At 43.9% G+C, this 15167-nt stretch overlaps 1 protein-coding gene across 2 annotated transcripts in view; it reads left to right on the forward strand.

Annotated features, from left to right (window-relative positions):
* HKDC1 (hexokinase domain containing 1) overlaps positions 1-15167 on the forward strand; it is a 60590-nt gene that overhangs the window by 26499 nt on the left and 18924 nt on the right. Inside the window, exons 11-18 of one of the 2 annotated variants that reach the window (XM_059882599.1) lie at positions 160-305; positions 405-524; positions 3499-3594; positions 3765-3864; positions 5256-5439; positions 7545-7700; positions 8330-8563; positions 12292-14727. In XM_059882599.1, the coding sequence (XP_059738582.1) occupies positions 160-305; positions 405-524; positions 3499-3594; positions 3765-3864; positions 5256-5439; positions 7545-7700; positions 8330-8563; positions 12292-12439 (1184 nt within the window). In that variant the 3' untranslated portion in view covers positions 12440-14727. 2 annotated transcript variants of the gene reach the window in all.

Consider the following 15167-nt stretch of genomic DNA (forward strand, 5'->3'; position numbering starts at 1 on the left):
CCATGCTTGCTGACCAGCACGCCCCTTTGGCCCCCGAACCTCAGGCCAACAGGCTCTAGGCCTGCTCTCTTTCGGCATCTCTTCTTCCCCCAATGCCTGCACACGAGGCCCTGCTTAGTGCATGCTGGTGGAACGCCACCCTCACTTCCTCTACCACAGAGAAAGGAAAGTTCCTCGCCCTGGATCTGGGGGGAACCAACTTCCGGGTCCTCCTGGTAAAAATCAGAAGTGGACGACGGTCAGTGCGGATGTACAACAAGATCTTCGCCATCCCCCTGGAGATCATGCAGGGCACGGGTGAGGAGGTAACTGCCGGCCGGGGGTTCACCCTCCAGGGGGCCAGCCTGCCATCCACCCCGTCCAGTGCACGTCCAGTACGACTGCTGCTCTCTCTCTCCCTGCAGCTGTTTGACCACATCGTGCAGTGCATCGCCGACTTCCTGGACTACATGGGCCTCAAGGGAGCCCAGCTGCCTTTGGGCTTCACGTTCTCATTTCCCTGCAGGCAGGCGAGCATTGACAAGGTAAGACGGTCCAGCCTGGCGGGCCTCCCTCCTGCATCCAGGGAGTCTCAAGGCAGCTCTGAGTCACTGTTCACTTTATTTAGGGGTCTCAGGTTCAGGGCAGCTGGGGAGACATGATCAAGAATTTAGACTATTTACTTTTTTTTATTTACTGTGTTCCATTTTCACTATTACTGTATTATGGATTGAAGTTTGCAAGATGCTTTCGGGTTGTATAAAAAGACACATGGATAAAATTATTGTTAAAAGAGAGGTCAAGTCATATTATCAAGAGATAGGAGGGAATGACCAGTTAAGGCAAATTATAAAACTCTTAGTGTGTAATATTACATGTATCTTCCTGGGTGGTCATTATAAACAGGGAAACACAGTACATTGAAAGGCTTTTATTGTCTGATGAACAAAAGCTTACCAATGCTTCTGAAGAAATGCATTTCTTTCCTGATATTAGACTCTCAGGAGACATTGATCACATTGACACATATTTTGTTGACACTGAAGAACTTCATGGATGATGATTTTAATAAATTGTTCATAATAATTTAGAAACGTGTATCACATGACTTTCTTGGATAAAAGCACCATTCACCTGCTCAAGGAGAACAGAGTACCCTCCTGCTCTCTAAGAGGCTTATGTCAGTCAAGCTATCTGATCTGGTGTAAAAGCAGAACAGCACTTTCAATTTACAGAGAGAACCCTGGTCAGCACAGCAAGGCAGCCAGAGAGCTCATGACGATAATAAGAATGGCACCAAAGATTTAAGACTCTGTTTGATCCAGTCAGTGTCTCCATGATGTACACATTATTTTTGTTTTATTTTACCATCTTTTATTGTGGTAAAATTTAGATAACATTTACCATTTTGGCTGTTTTTAAGTGTACATTGCAAAGGTAATGCATTCTTGTATTACTGCTGCTGTTAAAATTTAATACACATAGAAATGGAAATTGGGGGTGGAGGGGGAAAAGCCACGTGCTGCTGTCCATGGTCCTGAGTGGTCCACAGGCACCAGGACACAGCTGCTCCTCCTGACTTGGGGCACTGGGCCTCCAGGCCTCCCTCCCAGGAGTTCTGACAGATTCACAAAGACATAACTAAGAAGGAAGGGAGACCAAGGGAGAGCTTGGAGCAAAGACACCAATGGCTGAGGAGGAAAAAAAAACTTTCTTTAAAAATAAATGAAATGTAATGGCATTGAAACATGTATAATATCATGTATGAAACGAGTCGCCAGTCCAGGTTCGATGCATGATACTGGATGCTTGGGGCAGGTGCACTGGGACGACCCAGAGGGAGGGTATGGGGAGGGAGGAGGGAGGAGGGTTCAGGATGGGGAGCACGGATTATACCCGTGGCAGATTCATTTCAATGTTTGGCAAAACTAACACAATATTGTAAAGTTTAAAAATAAAATAAAATTTAAAAAAATAAATAAATGAAATATAGATTTACAATACTATATAGTTTCAGGTATATAACATAGTAATTTGATATTGTTATAGGTTGTACTCCATACAAAATTATTATAAAATACTGACTATATTCTCTTGCTGTACATTACATCCTTGTAACTTATTTATTTTATACCTAGTAATTTATATCTTTAAATCCCTTTCACCTATTTTGCCCCTCTCCTCACCCCTCTTCCTTCTGGTAACCAGTAGTTTTTCAAAAAAGAGAGACTTTAAAAAAATATGATTTTGTATAATTGTAACTAATTAGAAAGATTTTTCAACTGGGGTTGAATCTCTAAGGTTCTACATATATTCACCAGGAAAGGAGCAACGAAGCCTAGGTTCCCAAGGACTGTGGAGAGGAGGGGGAGCCCGGAGCTGAGGGCCTCAGGGTGAGGTGGCCGTTCATCCCCTGGGGTTGGGGGTGCTGCCATTAGAGTTTCTGCCCATCTCTCCTATCCCAGCTGCTCTCCTGGCCTAGACACCCCAGCTTTCCCTGCGCTCACCCACTCCCAGCTCTAGGGGTGTGGAGTTTGAGGCTAGATAACTCTTGCTTCTGGCTAACAGTGTAACCATCTTTTTAAAATTAGAAATACTTTTCCTTGGTAGTATAAAAAGTTAGACATATTAATTTTAGGAAAATCAGAAAATATGGACAAGCAAAAAGAGACTGAAAGGTACCTATAATCTTACACCTAAAGAGAACCACCGTCAACCCTCTGGTGTATGCATTGTTCCAGACCTTTTTCCAGATTTGACTGTGTGTGTGTGTGTGTGTGGTTTTTAAAAGAATAATAGAATAATTCATCATCTGTATTTGTTTAATGTGAGTTCACTTAACAGTGTATGGTAAACATCTTCCTCTAATGGCTAACATTCTCTTAAAACATTATATTTTTGTGGCTATAGAGCATTTCCTATATTGATATACAATGATAAATCCATATTGTTGGAAAGACAGAATGTGTGTGTGTGTGTTAGTTGCTCAGTTGTGTCTGACTCTTTGCGACCCCATGAACTATAGCCCGCCAGGCTCCTCCGTCCATGGAATTTTCCAGGCAAGAATACTGGAGTGGGTAGCCATTCCCTTCTCCAGGGGATCCTCCCAACCCAGGGATCAAACCCACATCTCTTGCATTGCAGGCAGATTCTTTGCCGCCTTAGCCATCCATTTTTCCTGTTAAACAATGCTTTGATGAACATTTTGTAGCTTTATCTTTGATCATGAAGACATTGTGATTGATTGGATAAATCAGAAGTGGTCTTTGTTCTGTGCAGTCATGGCCAGGGAACGTGAGTTGATGTAAATTTCTGCAATTATTCCACCTAACAGTAGACCTTGCCTGAGCATCATGCTTCATGGTGCCTCTGGGTCCAGTGTTAGGGATCCAAATGGAAGCACAGTCAAAAGCATTTGACGAGCAGTTAGCTGCGGTCCCTTGCATCTATTTGATGCTGAGGTTGTGCAGTGGTTCCAGCAAACTATTGCTCAAATGAATTTGCCTTCCTTTCTTTCAGGGAACACTCATTGAGTGGACCAAAGGCTTCAAAGCTACTGACTGTGAAGGGGAAGATGTGGTGGATATGCTCAGGGAGGCCATCAAGAGGAGAAATGTATGATATGGCATTGAAGCTCATACCTGACCTGTCCTTCCCCAAGGCCCCTGTGCTCTGTCATCAGACACCAGCCCTGCGACTCTGGCCTCTGCCCACTTCAGTCTGATGTGCCCCTCTTGAGGCTGGCCTGCACATCCTACTTACAGCAGAGCTCTCTTCCTTTTCAGGAATTTGACCTGGACATAGTTGCAGTTGTGAATGACACAGTGGGAACCATGATGACCTGTGGCTATGAAGATAGTAATTGTGAGGTTGGCCTGATTGCAGGTAAGTGATCAGGTGTGTCCCATTGGCCTGCTCCCATCTGATCTTTTGGAAGTTACTTTTTAACATACTGAGGGGCTGGGGGCCATTGTTCCATTACATAGGGGCTCTGAAGCCAGCTTTGTCCATGGCTGAGATGAAGTTAAGATTGGGATTTCAGGTCTTCTAATTCCCAAGTCTTTACTTAATATCTTTTTCCCTAAGGGTTCTAAGCCAAGATTGTCCTTTCTGTTGAGGAAGGAGAATAACATAGAAAGAGGGAGCTTTCACATTTGGGCCTTGGGGCAGATTTTACTGGGTGGAGGGAGACCACAGTTGGATCATGTTGGTTGGCCTGGAGCTGAGAGAGCTAGATTTTCATTCCAGCTCCAACTTGTACCTCATCTATTCTCTGACCTCTTCTGGCTGTCAGAAGGTGCACAGGATGGGGAAGAGTTGGAAAGAAACCTAGGAGAGGAGCAGGGAGTGGCCCGAGGTATGATATAGGCATTTTAGGAGTCTTCTGAAAAAGTCTGGTGGTGATTAAGGGCAAGGGTAGATTCCAGGGGAATGACTGTAAGTGGTGAGGGGACAGGTGGCATTTGAACATGTGGAGACAGGGGCAGTGGGCATTCCAAGTGGCAGGCACTGGTTAAGTAATCACAGAATCTGAGAAAGTTGTTCCAGCTGGTTGTCTGGGTTTCCTGAGGGTAAGTAGTACATAGCACAAGGAGACGGGGATATATTGAGATGTTTTCAATGTCAAGGAGAGGTTTCATCTCACTCTAAGCCTTGCCTGCTTTGTGACCTTGGGCAGGTTGCTAGTCTGTCTGGACTTGAGCTTCCTCATCCATGGGAAGGGTTGGGCTAGATCTGAGAGGTCAAAGAGGTGAGATTTGTTTGATTGAAGATGATAATTACCTGGACTGTTGTCTTGAGAATAGTTCTGAGACCAGGTCATGGACAAAGGAGAAGAGGGTGGCTTTCAGATACCAAGTGTCTGCTTATCCAAGACTAGATGGTTCTTCATGGTCCCTTCCAGCTCCGCTAACTCTGTGACTACTTGGGGCTCACTTTGTGTGCCTATGGCTTATCAATAATGAGGAGGGTGAGGAGGAGGATAATGGTATCACAGGTACGAATTCTATGAGGAGAAAACTTACAGACATCATCTCATTTTTTTTTTTTATAACAAATCTGTAAGGCAGGCTTTAGATCCTTTTTACAGATGAAGAAATTGGATCTATGAAAGATGAAATACTTGCCTGTAGTCACCCAACTATAAATATAAAGCTGAAGTCCACACCCAGTTGTATCTGACTCCAAACCTAAATTCCTATCTACTGTACCCTGCTGGCTCTTTAAGATCTAGTGGTGTCTTCTGAAGACTAAAGTCCCTTTGTGATTCCTTCTAGGAACAGGCAGCAACATGTGCTACATGGAGGAGATGAGAAACATTGAACTGGTGGAAGGGGATGAAGGGAAGATGTGCATTAATACCGAGTGGGGAGGATTTGGAGATAATGGCTGCCTAGATGATATCCATACCCAATATGACAAGGAGGTGGATGAGGGGTCCTTGAATCCGGGCAAACAGAGGTGAGAAGGGGGTGTGTGTCCATTTCTGTAGGTCATCCAACTTCAGCAGATCTATGGGGGTGCCCTTTTCATATTAGAGATATTTGTATAGTTTGTATATTTATGACAACTCGTCAGATGTCAGTGAAGTGTCTAATTTGAGCAAAAGCAAAGATGGCCCGGTAAAGAATCCTTGTGCAATGCAAGAGACGCAAGAGACACAGGTTCTATCCCTGGGTCAGGAAGATTCCCTACAGATGGAAATGGCAACCCCTTTCAGTATTCTTGCCTGGGAAATCCCATGGACAGAGGAACCTGGCAGGCTACAGCCCATGGGGTCACAAAGAGTCTGACACAACTAGAGCATGGACACAGCAGCAGCAAAATTTATGACCAGTTTCCAACAAACAGAAGGTGTGCCTTTTTCTAATTACCATAAGGTTACCATAGGGTCTAGGGGTGGCCTTGGAAATGAGGCCAAGGTTGTCAGGAAGTCTACTCACCGTGGCCTCGATGTCACACGGCAGGGGCATGGTGGGCCTCTCAAGGTGGGTTTCTACTAAGTCCTGTTTAGAGGTCGACATCCTCAGTCTTTCAAGAGCAGGCTGCCAGGTTGCTGACCTCTGTGGTTCTGGGGTTGGGGAAGTAACTGCAAGTGAAGGATGGGAATCCTGCTTCTCAGCCATGACGTCATGTCCCAGCATGGGTCACAATCACTTGTAAGGGTTATTCCAATTGCTAACCATACTAAAAACACTGAAAACAATGAATGGTTAAAAAAAACAAACACAAAACAGAGTACATTTTCATTTGCATTCTCATATAGCTTCTTTAGTAGGAGAGAAAGGGGTAGAGCTAGCGTGGGGGGACCTGATTATTAGCCTGGGCCCATATATTTCCACAGGGGTTGGCATACTTTTTCTGTAAAGAATCAGAGAGTAGTGTTTTACTCTCAGGCCATGTGGTCTTTGTCACGACTAAGCTCAGTGTCTTTCTATATAAAACAAGATGAAAATATAGATTGACTGTGAGACAATATCCAAGTGGAAAAGTTGAGCTAGGAAATGTGATGGGATGCCTGGGTCATAGATGCCTTGCTGACTATTCAACTGAGAACACTCAGTAGGAAGAGGCTTGACAAGACCAAGACCAGCCCTGGTGGCCCCACATCTTCCTTTGGCACTAGTCTTTGTAGCTGGGAGGCAGGCAAGTTACCGTAAGCCCAGCTGAACCAGGGGCCAAAATCACAAGGGACCTGAATTCCAAGTTGGGGCATCCAAGTTTTGTGTCTGAATCCATTGGAGGTTCTCATTTCTGGAGTGGAGAGTGTTAGGGGGCATATACTTGGATTTACTTTGCTGTCCCCATTGTTTGTCTAAGTGTTGGTTCCTTAGACTGATGAAATCCTGAGCAGTTAAGAGAATGCAAGTCCAGCATGTAAGCCTCAGGCACACTCGGATTTTCATCTGACCCTGCAGGCAGTGGGAGTCCAGCTCCACCTCACTGTTATTAATACTGTCACACGTACCTGGGCAGAGTGCCTGGTCAGTGCCTGTTGATTGTAGAGCTTCTTTTTCTCTTGCACCTTCCATTATGGAGCTCACAGCCTGGTAGGAAGAGGGAAGGGAGCTCACATTTTGGACCACCCTTGGTGTGTGTATACACTTCAAATGTGTTATCTCATGGAGCGCAAGATCTAGTGGAGAAGATTTCTTCAAATACAAAGCCAAGGTAAACTAGCTTGGGGGCCAGAAAAGGGACTTATTTTAGCCTAGTGTCTACTGTGCACCAGATGCTTGGCTCCCAACAGTCTTGTGGGGTCAGTGCTTTGCTCCTGGTTTCATAAATGATGGTTTATAGTCCTTACTCAGGTCATGCAGCTAATGTGTGGCGAGCTGGAACTTGACTTCTGCTCAACATGTCTCCAAAGCCCAGCCTTCCCACATCATACTGTCTCCTGCATGCGCTTCTCTGGGCCTGCTGCCCACTCCACTCCACTGTGACCCAGGCAGCTAGTGGATGCCAGTGGCACGCCTTCTGCACTCTGACATGTGATCCTCTTGGGAACCACTCACCAGCACTGATTTTCCTGGTCTTACCCACCTTGTCTCTCTTTCTCTCAACAGGTACGAGAAAATGACCAGTGGGATGTACCTGGGGGAAATCGTGCGGCAGATTCTGATCGACTTGACCAAGCAGGGTCTCCTCTTCCGCGGCCAGATTTCAGAACGTCTCCGGACCAGGGGCATCTTTGAAACCAAGTTCTTGTCTCAGATTGAAAGGTGACTCATGATCAGTTTCACCTGCTGGACATAAAAGGCCCTATATTGGGACATGATGCTGTCTCACCAGGCTCCAGCAGATTTGAAATTTAAAAATAGAGAGTAAGAGCCCGTCCTGGGGCTACTCCCTCTCTCCAGCTACATCAGTACCACAGCACCCAGCTGAGGAGCCAGAAGCCTATCTGGGCCCCTAGATTCCTAAATGGTTACAGAAGAGTTAGGTTAGGTTAAAAAGTGATCCTCTTCAGGGACTTCCCTGGTGGTCTGGTGGCTAAGCCTCTGTGCTCCCAGTGCAAGGAGCCTGGGTTCCATCCCTGGTCAGGAAAATAGATCCCATATGCTGCAAATAAAACCCAGTGCAGCCAAGTAAATAATAAAAAAAAAATGATCCACTTTTGATTCTGAAAAGATGATGTGCTCATACTTTATTCTTTAAAGATGATGGGACTTCCTGGGGGTGACAGACCTTCTCGAATCTCAGCTTCTAAGGCATCCTGCTCCAACCTTGGCTTTGCTGGGACCATTTCTTCTCCTGCTCAGGCACCTAGGGATGGGGGACTGTGAGCCCTGGGGAGCAGGTTCCAGGGCCCCAGCAATAGCTCTTGACATCCTGCTCTGCTTGCTGGCAGCGACCGGCTGGCCCTCCTCCAGGTCAGGAGGATCCTGCAGCAGCTCGGCCTGGACAGCACATGTGAGGATAGTATCGTGGTGAAGGAGGTGTGCGGTGCTGTGTCCCGGCGGGCGGCCCAGCTTTATGGTGCTGGCCTGGCTGCCATCGTGGAGAAGAGGAGGGAAGACCAGGGACTCGAGCACATGAGGATCACCGTGGGTGTGGACGGCACCCTGTACAAGCTGCACCCGCAGTGAGTGCTCCAGAGTCTCAGGGCTGGGGGCTGAGGCTGAATGTGGACCCTGTTGGGGCTGACGGACAAAGGGGCTCTGCTTCCTAGTGCTGTGATGTGGGCGTGCTCATCACCCTCCCTAAACCCCAGGCTCCTCATCTGTATCAGGCAGGCAGAAATAATCTCGAGGATTGGGTGAGTTCATACATGTAAAGGGCTTTACACAGTCCTCGGGTGGCGCTAGTGGAACTCACCTGCCAATGCAGGAGACATAAGACACATGGGTTCGATTTGTGGGTCAGAAAGATCCCTGGAGGAGGGCATGGCAACCCACTCCAGTATTCTTGCCTGGAGAATCCCATGGATGGAGGAGCCTAGAGAGCTACAGTCCATAGGGTCACAAAGAGTCAGATAGGACTGAAGCAACTTACACATGCAGTAAATACAAGTGGTTATCATTAACACAGTCCAACCTGACCTCAAATGGAGCAGTGAGAACTGAGTATTTTGCACATCACAGAGTGTGTGTCAAGTGTGAGCTCAGAATCAGCAGGCAGAAGGATGAAGAGTGAATTTGAATCCTGGCTCCACTGCTTAGAAGCTGGGAGGCCCAAGGCCAGTTTCTTACCCTCTTTGACCCTAGTTCTTTATCTGTAAAAGGATGATAAAAATCATACCTACCTCATAAGTTGACAGGAGAATTTAGTTAAACAGTGTCTGTAGACTATGTGACATATTACAAAGACGGCAGTGATAACAACTTTTATTTTTATTTAATGTTTTACATTTTATCTTGGTAGATGAAGAAAGGTATTAGCCAGCTTGTAAAATTTTCTAATCATGCTGAAATATATAGATAAACATATTATTACTGTAGTCCTTGATGCTTAGCCCTTCCTAAGATGCTGACTAATTATCCAGGATAACTGACTGATATCTTTTCTTGATTCTCCCCTTGAGGTCACATATTTTTGCTGTGATTCCTGCAAGTCTCTTCCTTTGAACCAAGACCTGACCAAAGGACAAAAACTATATGTTCATTTCAATAGGTGCAGACAAAACTTTTGATAAAATCTAGCACAACAGACTGGTTCCGAATAGGAAAAGGAGTATGTCAAGGCTGTATATTGTCACCCTGCTTATTTAACTTATATGCAGAGTACATCATGCGAAGCGCTGGGCTGAATGAAGCACCAGTTGGAATCAAGATTGCTGGGAGAAATATCAATAACCTCAGATATGCAGATGACACCACACTTATGACAGAAAGTGAAGAAGAAATAGCGAGCCTCTTGATGAAAGTGAAAGAGGAGAGTGAAAATGTTGGCTTAAAGCTAAACATTCAGAAAACTAAGATCATGGCATCTGGTCCCAACACTTCATGGCAAATAGATGGGGAAACAGTGAGAGACTTTATGTTTTTTGGGCTTTAAAATCACTGCAGATGGTGACTGCAGCCATGAAATTAAAAGACGCTTACTCCTTGGAAGGACAGTTATGACCAACTTAGACAGCATATTAAAAAGCAGAAACATTACTTTGTCCACAAAGCTCCATCTAGTCTAAGGCTATGGGTTTTTCCAGTAGTCATATATGGATGTGAGAGTTGGACTATAAAGAAAGCTGAGTACCAAAGAATTGATGCTTTTGCACTGTGGTGTTGGAGAAGACTCTTTAGAGTCTCTGGGACTGCAAGGATTTCCAACCAGTCCCTCCTAAAAGAGATCAGTCCTTGTTCTTCATTGGAAGGACTGATGTTGAAGCTGAAACTCCAATACTTTGGCCACCTGATGTGAAGAGCTGACTCATTTGAAAAGGCCCTAATGCTGGGAAAGATTGAAGGCAGGAGATGAAGGGGACAGCAGAGGATGATATGGTTGGATGGCATCACTGACTGAATGCACATGTTTGAGTAAACTCCGGGAATTAGTGATGGACTGGGAGGCCTGGCATGCTGCAGTCCATGGGGTCACAAAGAGTCAGACACGACTCAGCAACTGAACTGAACTGAGCACCTTTTATGATAAGAGCACTCAGCAAGCTAAGAATAAAGGAACTCCTTCAACCTGATAAAAGCATCTGTGGAAAACACACAGCTAATGCCATACTTACTGGGGAAGCACTGGATGGATGATTTCACCTTAAAATTATGAACAAGACAAGAATGTCCACTTTTGCCACTGTTCTTCAACATTGTACTGCTTCTAACACTGCCTACAGATGATTGTGTGGGTTTTGTCTCTCAGTCAAGTCTTTATTTAAGGGAGGGGCTTATAGGATCCAGGTCAAAAAATTATGTGACTTCAAAGGGAGAATCAAGTATAAATCTAGACAGGCAGTTAGGCAAGAAAAAGAACTAAAAGGCATCTATATTGGAAAAGCAAAACTATAACTACCTTTGTTTGCAGATGATATGATTTTGCATATAGAAATCCTAAGGAATCCACAAAAAACTATTGGAACTAAGAAACAAATTCAGTCAAGTTTCAGGATGTAAGATCAGTATATAAAAATCAACTGCATTTCTATGCATTAACAATAAATAATCTGAAAATGAAATTAAGAAAACAATTCCATTTAAATAGCATCAAAAAGAATAAAATACTTAACAATAAATTAACAAAAGAGGTATAAGACTTGTACACTGAAAACTACAAAACATTGTTGAAATTAAATGGCAGCCCACTCCAGTATTCTTGCCTGGAGAATCCCATGGATGGAGGAGCTTGGTGGGCTACAGTCCATGGGTCGCAAAGTGTCGGACACGACTGAGCGACTTCACTTTCACTTTAAATAAATGGAAAGATATCCTATGCTAGTGGATTGAAAGCCTTAATGTTGTTAAGGGAACAACTTACCATCTTTTTTTTAAACTGAAGTATAGTTGACATGCAGTATTATATTAGTTTTAGGTATACAGGATAGTTATTTGATATTTATATACATTGCAAATTGATCACCGCCATAAGTCTAGTAACTATCTGTCACTGTATAAAGTTATTGCAGTATTATTGACTATATTTTCTATGCTGTACATTATATCCCCCTAACTTACTTATTTTATAACTGAAAGTTTGTACCTTTTAATACCCTTCACCTGTTTTGCCTGATCCTCTAGTCCCCTCCCTCCTGACGACCACCAGTAGTTTGTTCCCTGTATCTGTAACTCTGTTTCTGTTTTGTTTTGTTTGTTCATTTGTTTTGTTTTGTTTTTTGTTTCACATATAAGTGAAATCATGCTGTATGTCTTTCTTTGTTAGACTTACTTCACTTAGCATAATTCCCTCTAGATCCATTCATCTTTTTGCAAATGGCAAGATTTCATCCTTTTTGTGACTAATATACCATTGTGTGTATATGTGTGTGTTATGTATCATGTCATATTTCTTTATCCATTCATCTATTGATGGGCACATGGGTTGCTTCCATATTTTGACTATTGTAAATAATGCTGCAATGACCTTAGGAATACATGTATCTTTTCTATTTAGTGTTTTGTTTTCTTTGGATGAATATCCAGAAGTGGAATTAGTGGATCATGTGCTGGTTCTACTTTAAAATTTTTGAAGACCCTCCATACTGTTTTCTATAATGGCTATGCAAGTTTACATTTTCATCATCAACTGATGAGCGGATAAACAAAATGTGGTACATCTATACAGTGGAACATTACTCATAAAAAGGCAGGAACCACTGACACATGCTCCAATTAAGTGCCAATGGTGTTTTCTCTTTCTCTTTTTCTGTAGCTTTTCTCGGATACTACGGGAAACTGTGAAAGAACTAGCTCCTCAGTGTGATGTGATGTTCATGCTGTCAGAAGACGGGAGCGGAAAGGGAGCAGCTCTGATCACTGCTGTGGCCAAGAGGTTACAGCAGGCACAAAGGGAGCACTAGGAACCCCCTGGGGTTGGGCCTGGTGTTCTTTGGCTACTGACCAGCCTTTCCTCTGGCAGATGAGTTAATCAGAGACCAACACGCAAGCTTCTGGCTGGCTTCACCTTCTGGATGGTCAAAAGAGAACCCCAGGTTCTTGGGTACTCTTAGAATTTTGTTACTGGCTTTCAACAACATTAAATGACTCTATTTGCCATCTTTGTACCAAAGATGGGCCAACTTGTAAAACCAAAGCATTGGTCCCGAGAGATTCCATTTCAGCAAATTTCTCATTTGAAACCTGAGCTGTTAATTTTCTGTGGCTTAGGGTCCTGTGGCTGCTGGACTTGGAAGCAAATACATAATCTGCCCAGGTGGCCTGGCTGGCTGAATTCCTTATGGGGATGCTTCAGTCATGGCTTGTATAGCAGATTGGGCCATCTACTGGGAATGCACATTTCAGAACGATAGGGGCTCATGTAATTACCTGGGGATCTAATCTAACTTGTCATGTTGACTTCGAGCATGAAGTGAGAACAAAAACTTTGGAGCATTCAGCCCCAGGATGAAGAAATCATCCCAGGATGATTGCCAGGGATCTCCATAGGAAACTCTTCATGCTTAAAGTGAGTTATATCAGTGCCCATAGGATTTGTTTCTCAATACATGTGAGTGACAGGGAGGCTGCTGTTCGGGGCACCTGTTAATCATTTTACAGGTGGCACATGATAGCTTTTTAAAGGACTATCAGGTATATGAAATCCAGTAAATAAAAAAAAATATTTGATTTCCCAAGAATCTTTGAATGAAGTTTTAATATTTCATCTGGGAATGAAATGATTTCATCACTTGGGAACTCCATGCTCTGTTGGTGGAAGAAGAGACACAAAGAGTCAGAAGTTGTGGTTTAAACTCTCTAGTTTAAACTCCTTACCAACAAGGAGAAAATATATGGACTATTTTCTATAATATCTTTAACAAATTATCTGAATTTGATTTGAAGGAATACGTCCTGTGACCAGGGCATTTTACCACATGCTCCTACAGCTCTTGCTTTTGAACAGCAGGAGTTGACCAGAAGAACTTCCATCGTCCAAACTGACCCCTGCCTCTCTGGAACTTGGCCCCTCCTACATGCTCCATCTGTCTCTATTCTACCCTCCAGAACTAAGAGGAATTGGCCTGTCCTTGAACTTTTTCCCACTGGATGTCCTCTCTCTTTCCCTTTCTATTCATTTAATTCCCTGCTTCCCATTCTCTAAACCACCTGTAACCTTCTACCTAGTCACAGAGTTATCTGTACACATTTCTTATCAGGCCTGGTAGATTGTAAGTGCTTTGTTAGAAACATTTTTGTTCTGGCCCAGTGAACCCAGCACTGTGCCATTCCTATTAAATATTTCCTAGATAGAGGCATGATTGAAATAAAGTCTTCCAAGAAATTTTTCTTAGAAAAAGTGTAGGCCATTATCATGGGTAACAAATTGAGTAGAATGATATTTGATATTCTAGATCATCTAAGTTGATTTATTTCATATACTTAATGGTGCTAACTGTCTCCATTTGCTAAAGCAAGTCATTCAAACAGAATGGAGGAGGCTGGAGGGAGGGTAAGAGAGAGTCTAGTTGAGGCTGGGGACAGACGAGGGAGTTCCCTAGGAAATATTTTTTCACACATTTATGAAATAGGTATGGAGATACTGTTGTGGACAGGTTCTAGATTTACCAAAATGAACTTTTTTTTTTGCATTGGCATAATACCTCTCCTCAAGGATACTGTGTGGGTTTGTTAAAATTATCTTTTTGTATTTTGAGGTTATGCCTCCTTGGGGAAATGTTTCACCTTAACAGATTTTGCTTAGTTAGCCCCAGACCTTGTTGTCATTATCCTTTCCCCAGTTCTGCTATTCCTAAGGTACCCCCAGCTCCAAGTCCCTTTCTCTCCTGATTCTGCTGGGGTCTCCCCCTTTGCCATCCTGCCTGGATGGATGACCTGGCCCAGAGATTCAGGGATTTGTGCCACCACATTCTCCCACCACCTGGTCTTTCAGCACACGTTTGGCAGGTTCGAAGTCACCTGGCCTGCTTGTCTCTCGGGTTGGTTTCTTGTGAGAAAGAGAAGCCCCAAGGTATCTAGGCAACATTCTGACTAACTGATAGCATCATAGAATCCTTGAACCAAACGGAACTGCAGAGAGGGCAGATACCCTTTTTGCTGTCTTCAGACAGGCCGGCCCCAGAAACACCCAGGGCAATGGAGGGCTAACTTCTCACAGTTTACTAGGCAGGACCAGCAACCACACAACAAGGTAATCTGTCCTCACGCACATCCCACAGGCTTGTCCTCTTAGGAAAGACATCGTTGTCCATGTTTTCTACCTCTGTGGGGACTCTCCCAGGAACCTTTTATCCAGAAACAACTGATGCATATAAGTGTAAGAACTAGAGTTTCCCCATGACTATGACCCCAGAACAAATGGGGTCATTCCCACTGTCTCTCTTCAGAAATCTTGTTTTCTCTCCTTTCCATAAGATGGAATGGGTGCTCCATGAGAATAAGGAGTTGGGTTTCATTTTTCCTGTTGTCCCCAGAGCCTACCACAGTGGCTGGCTCTGAGTACCACTGGATAGTTCTCTAAATGAACAAATGAACGAGTGCTCACACAAGCGTGTGAATGAAGTTTTGCTCTCCTTTGAATCACGCCATTCTTCTACCCCACCCAATGGGACTTGAGCCTTACACAAAATA

This window comes from Bos taurus, chromosome 28 (assembly GCF_002263795.3).
Source record: "Bos taurus isolate L1 Dominette 01449 registration number 42190680 breed Hereford chromosome 28, ARS-UCD2.0, whole genome shotgun sequence".
NCBI lineage: Eukaryota > Metazoa > Chordata > Mammalia > Artiodactyla > Bovidae > Bos > Bos taurus.